The sequence below is a fragment of the Epinephelus moara genome, chromosome 5, assembly GCF_006386435.1.
Source record: "Epinephelus moara isolate mb chromosome 5, YSFRI_EMoa_1.0, whole genome shotgun sequence".
NCBI classification, from domain to species: Eukaryota; Metazoa; Chordata; class Actinopteri; order Perciformes; family Serranidae; genus Epinephelus; species Epinephelus moara.
Window position 1 is genome coordinate 4,936,067 of NC_065510.1, and position 6,089 is coordinate 4,942,155.

The following is a 6,089-nucleotide window of genomic DNA, read 5'->3' on the forward strand; positions in this document are numbered from 1 at the left end:
GCGTTTCTCTCGTGCGCGCGCTCTCTCTCTTTCTCTCTCGCAGTCTCACTCTGTTTCTTTTCTTTTGACTTTTCTAAGATGACAGATGTTGAATATATACTCCCTATCTGATGCTGTGGCTGTTTGTGGTTGGCTGAGAGGGATGTGAACTCATTAGTTTGCAGGCTATGTTAATCAAATCAGGTTGGGTTTCCATTACGCGTGCCAAACGTGCCAAACGGTGCCAATCCCCTTTGATCTGACATCAGATGTGACGGGACAGTCGTGCAATCAGCACATTTATGTGCTGATTGCAGATAGTTGCATTGAATAGTGGTTTTGTGGCTATTTATTGCATCATTAATGTGCCTGATATTCTGGAAACCTGCCTGTGAGGTTTTGGTGACGTGTGCGCACTGTCTGCCGGTCAGCCAAACTTCGCCTTACACCGGCTGCGCTCCCCCTGCGCTGACAGTAGACCTGGTTTCAGATGGCGAGCTTTTAGCGCACCTTCGGCGAAGCCTTTTGGCACGAAAACTGTCACTGCGCCAAGCTGGATCTGTCGGCACCTCCCCCTGCTGCGCCGCCACACCCATCTCAGTGCGCCTCGGTCTGCCAAACTACCATACTGAGCACGCCTTGGGTTGCGCTGCTCCAAACTAGCTCTGCGCGGGGTTCGCCACCCTGCGCCACCTGCGCTGCGCCGGGAAACTAGAGCCCCATGTGTCCAGTTTCATCCCACATGTTCTGGGAGCTTTTGTAGGCTCTGAAGGAAGTTTCATGGTTCCCTAAAGATGATTCAGGTCCCATAAAAGTTTAGAAATGACAGAAAGGTTCAGAGATGGTTCTCCCTAGTGAAACAGTTCTACGACTTAGATCAACACAAAAATGATTGCTGATCTCCATCTGCTGGATCCTCCCTGTTCTTCTTCCTCCTCCTGTTCTTCCTCCTCCTCTTCCTGTTCTTCTTCCTCTTCCTGGTCCTTTTCCTGTATTCAGGTTTCCAGGTGAACAGCGCAGTAATTCAGGAGATCGTCAGTCGATACGCCGACAACAGTTATGCCATTGACTTTGACTGTTTCATCAGCTGCCTGATCCGACTGGAGCTGCTCTTCAGTGGGTCTCAACTTATAATACTCTCAATACTACTGTTAATACTTGTCGAGTTCTTTTGGTTTTCAGCCTCAATGCCTGCCTAAACTCGACTCGGCATAGAGGAGGACAGAGGATGCTGAACAACTCCATTCATTTCCTTTTCTTTAATGAAGCAGTTCGTTTTCCACACAAAGACAAAAGTCAGTTATAGGTTGATAACCTTAAAGAAAAGACCATAAAATCATGTTAATTAAATCAGTCAACTCAATCAGTATAATCAATCAAATCAATTTAACTGAAATCTCTTATCTTCATCACTTTAGTTAAATCAGTAAAGTTAAAGTATTAATCAGAATCAGTCAGACATCAGTTAACAAATATACCCAATAATCAGATTAAACATTAAACATCATTAACTAACTTTAACAATCAATTTCATGTTATTAAATATATTTATTACGATTGTCAATGATGTTTAATGCTATTTTTAAAAATACCACTGCAAACCAAATATTTATACTCTTTTAAATAAATTTAATTTATTTACCTATTTCAAACAATCATGAAATTACTTTTAATCTCACTTTTAATCAGAATTTTTCTAAATATGGAAATTTTCTTTTATTACTTACACTTTTTTTAAAAAAAATAATCCAGTTCAAATCAGTAAGTTTTTAATCAATCACTAAATTTCATCAAATTCCATCTATCACTTTCCCTGATAACATCACATCTCACAAAAATATTTTACCTGTGCAGATCAGCTGTAAGCACAAGTGAGACCACCTGCAAGGCATTTCTGCCTGTCTCACTTCCGCCAGTGTCTTTGGTCCGGCTGCAGGGTCGTCAGCCGGGAGCCACCCTTAGTTGATGTTTCGCTCCTTTAATCCCGGAACATCTCCGGGTGGTGGAGCAGCGGCAGGGACGTCTCCCTGCCACCCCCGGCCCTAGGATCCGTCTCTCCCACAAGCCTTATCTTTTCTGCGGAGCCAGAGCCAGAAGCTCCCTTGCTCTGCCTCCTCTGCCAGGTCTTTCAGGAGCCTCTCCAGTTTGGCGCCTCTGATGCCAAGGGTTTTAAGGAACCGCTGGGTGGAGGTTCCAGTGAAGCCTCTACAGCCAACTTCCACTGGGAAGGTGTGTGCTCTTCACCCAGCTTGTGTGCATTTAGCTGCAAGTTCTGCATACTTCTCCTTCTTCAATTCGAAGGCAGCCTCCAGCCCATCCTCCCATGGCACGGTCAGTTCGGCAATAACGATCATCTTTGTGATGGTGGACCATATCACAATGTCTGGCCGGAGGGAGGTTGTGGTGATCTCCTGAGGGAACTTCAACTGGCGACCCAGGTCAGCTCTAAGGGCCCACTCCCCTCCAGGTTTCAGCAAGGACCTCTCTCTCACTGTGCTGCTGAGCGCCTCTCCTCCTTCTCTGACGAACTGGATGGGCAGGTGTGATGTTGATGGGCTGGCCCTGTTTACTTCGAGCCTGCGTGCCTCGATGGCTTCTGCTAGCTTCCGCAGGACTCGGTCGTGGCACCACCCGTAGCGCCCCTGGGGTCAGTGCAGTCTTGCAGCCAGAGAGGATGTGCTGTAGGCTGGGGCTTTGATGGCCACAAAGATGGCACGGTTCTTCTGTGCCGTACCAGCGGTGCAGGTTTTGGGGGCTTGGGAGGGTGTCATATGTAGCTCTAATCAGGAAACTTAGCCTTGCTTGGGGCAACTTCCACAAATCAGACCACGCAATGGACCTGTTGGTGACGGCCTCCCAAGTTGTCCATCTCCCTTCACAGCCATGACTTTGTAGCCCTCCTCTTCCTCCCTCTTGACTTCCAAAATCACAAGCTGCTTCTTCTCGTCCCTTGAGGCTTTGGACCATGGCTTGGGTGGTGTTCGCGATCCAAACCCTGCTGTGCCATGCTGCACCAACCCCACAACCTCCTGGTGTTTCAGCCATGTTATGGCCTGGTCTACTGCTTGTGACGCATCCCATCTTCTTCCGGTAAGGACCTGGGCTTTGGCACTCTGCACCACTGGATCAGGTGAATCCTTTAGTTTGAACAGCAGTCTCACCTTCTCCAGTTTGTAGCCCAGGCTGATGGTTTTCAATGGAAGCCTCAGGATGTTTTTCCCCAATAGAGCCGAGTTTGACAGGCATCGGGGAAGGCCTAGCCACTTCCAAATGTAGTTATTTGCCTTAGCGTCCATCTTCAGGACTGCTGAAGCGGGGATGTCACAAAGCTTTAGGGGCCACATGAGGCGATGGAATAGGGTGAACTGGTAGCACCAGACCTTGAACTTGCCAGATAGTAGGCTTTGGTCGATCTTCTTTAGACCAGCGGTGAGCTGTGAAGTCACGGAGACAGCCATGTTTTTGTCTGACAAGTCGGCTGTGTATAGCCTTCCCAGGCTTTTCACCGACTGTTCTGCTAAGCGTGGAATCTCCTCACCGTCCACTGAGAAGGAGATGTCATCTCTCCTGGCTCCTTTGCGGATTGAGACACTGCGAGACTTTGATGGCTTGATCTTCATCCTGGCCCATGTCAACAGTTCCTCAAACCTCTTCAGTAGCCTATTCGTGCATGCTGCAGTCTGGAGGAGCGTGGTGACATCATCCATGTAGCTTCGGATGGCTGGAAGTCGCTGACCTGATGGGGCTCTGACTCCTCTCACCATATGTCTTCCTCTGACTAGGATGACCTCAAAGGCTGCTGTGAAGAGAACTGGGGAGATGGAACAACCCATTGCTATTCCCTTATGCAGTTGGTACCACCCAGTTGTTGCTGTTGATGCAGAGTAGCAGACTTGGAGGTTGTTGAAGTAGTTGGTTATGAGGTCCTGGATGCATGGTGGGATGTTGAAGAAACTGAGGGCATACCAGATGAGCTGGTGGGGGACAGACCCATAAGCGTTAGCCAGATCCAGCCAAACTACGTGGAGGTCTGACTTGCTGCACTTGGCTCTCTGAATCTGTTCCCAGATCATCATGGAGTGCTCCACGCAGCCTGGAAATCCTGTCACACCTGCCTTCTGACAGCTGGTATCTATGTACTTGTTGGCTAGAAGGTAGTTGGATATGCACCTCGCCATCACCGAGAAAAAGATTTTCCCTTCCACATTCAGCAGCGCAATGCCTCTGAATTGGTTGATGTTACGGGAGTCTTTCTCTTTCGGTATGAAGGTGGTGACCGCCTTGCACCACGCTGGTGCAATGGATTTGGTTTTCCATACGACGTTCATCATCTTCCACAAGAGCCTTAGGGTCATGGGGCAGCTCTTATAGGCCTTGTAAGGTACTCCGTTTGGTCTAGCTGCAGAGGCCGCTCTTGCTCGTGAAACAACTTGGTTGATTTCAGACCATTTCGGGGGGGTGGTATCGAAGTGAGAGGATGGCTCAGGTGGTATAGGGATGTAGCCTGGTGAACCGAGGGGACTTTCCTGGAGAAATTGGCTTGGAGAGAGAAAGATGGTGGCGCGAGTAGTTGCAGCGGCTCGGAGCTTTTCCTTTTGGTGCTTTGTACGTCTGTTTGTGTTGGTTTTGTTCATCGTTTCATGTACGTTTGGTTAGGATAACACTTACAGCCGGCATGATCTCCTGAAGATCGGAATCTGCAGTGAGAGGAGTGTTACGGCCGAGTTTCACCGCTCACACAGCATCCCGGTGGACATAGCAAGGAGCCCCGGCTCCCAGTAGATTACCATCCCCACAGGGAGGAGACGGGGAACAGAAACAAAAGCGGGGCTGCAGGGCCGGCGCACTAGCGAGGCTACGGAGGCAGCCATACAAACCACCGCTTCCCAGCATTTTCCTCACCAACGCCAGATCCCTTGCAAATAAGATGGATGAACTAAGGTTGCAGGTGGCAACAAACAACACCATAAAGGACAGCTGTATCCTGCTGATCACCGAAACCTGGCTTCATCCACTCATACTGGACTCTGCCATTCAGCTAGCAGGCTACACAGCACAGCGTCATGACAGGACCAGTGACTCCAGTAAGAGCAGAGGAGGGGAGCTGTGTGTGTACATCAACAACACCTTGTGCACTAACACAGTGACTGTAGACAGACACTGCTCCCCAGACTTGGAGTATGTGACTGTTAAATGCAGACCCAACTACCTTCCCAGAGAGTTTACTGTGGTCATGTTTACTGCTGTTTACCTACCACCAGATGCTAATGCTAACTTGGCAATGGGACTTTTGTATGACAGCATTAGCAGCCAGCAGAACAAGCACCCGGACGCAGTGCATATTGTTGCAGGGGATTTTAATCATGGGGATTTAAAAGCAGTGCTCCCTAAATTCCACCAGCATGTAAAGTGTGCCACCAGGGGAGCTAACACACTGGACAAGGTCTACACTAACATCAAGCACGGCACAGGGCAAGACTACTACCACACCTGGGCCAGTCTGACCACATGTCACTGCTTTTAATCCCTGCATACATCCCCCTCAGGAAGAGAGCCATCCAAAAGGCCAAGTGGGACTACACTAGGAGGATAGAGGAACACCTGGACAGCAACAACAGCAGGCAGGTGTGGCAGGGAGTCCAGCACATCAACAACTTCAGGACTAACCTCGCAGCTGCTGATGGCGACGCCTCACTGGCAGAGGCACTGAACATCTTCTTTGCCCGCTTCGAGGAGGTTTCAACAGAGGCCGCTGTGTCACACCCAGCGGCACAAAGCCGCTCCATCCTCACAGTGGAAGAGGGGGAGGTGAGGCGCACGCTGAGGGCCGTCAACCCGAGGAAAGCTGCCGGACCCTACGGTGTTCCTGGACGTGTGCTGAAGGACTGTGCTGATCAGCTGGCGGGGGTTTTCACCAGAATCTTCAACCAGTCTCTGTCCCAGTCCGCTGTCCCACCCTGCCTGAAATCCTCCACCATAGTGCCTCTGCCAAAGAAACCAAACATCACCAGCCTCAATGACTACCGGCCCGTGGCACTCACCCCTGTGGTAATGAAGTGCTTTGAGAAACTGGTTCAGAGCCACATTACATCTTTCATTCCTCCTACCTT

The 6,089-nt window shown here is 49.6% G+C and overlaps 1 protein-coding gene across 1 annotated transcript in view; it reads left to right on the top strand.

Annotated features, from left to right (window-relative positions):
* Positions 1-6,089, top strand: part of LOC126390581 (calpain-2 catalytic subunit-like) — a 20,416-nt gene that overhangs the window by 12,649 nt on the left and 1,678 nt on the right. The window contains exon 5 of the mRNA XM_050044956.1: positions 979-1,095. Coding sequence (XP_049900913.1) covers positions 979-1,095 — 117 coding nt within the window. The remainder of the gene's footprint in view (positions 1-978; positions 1,096-6,089) is intronic.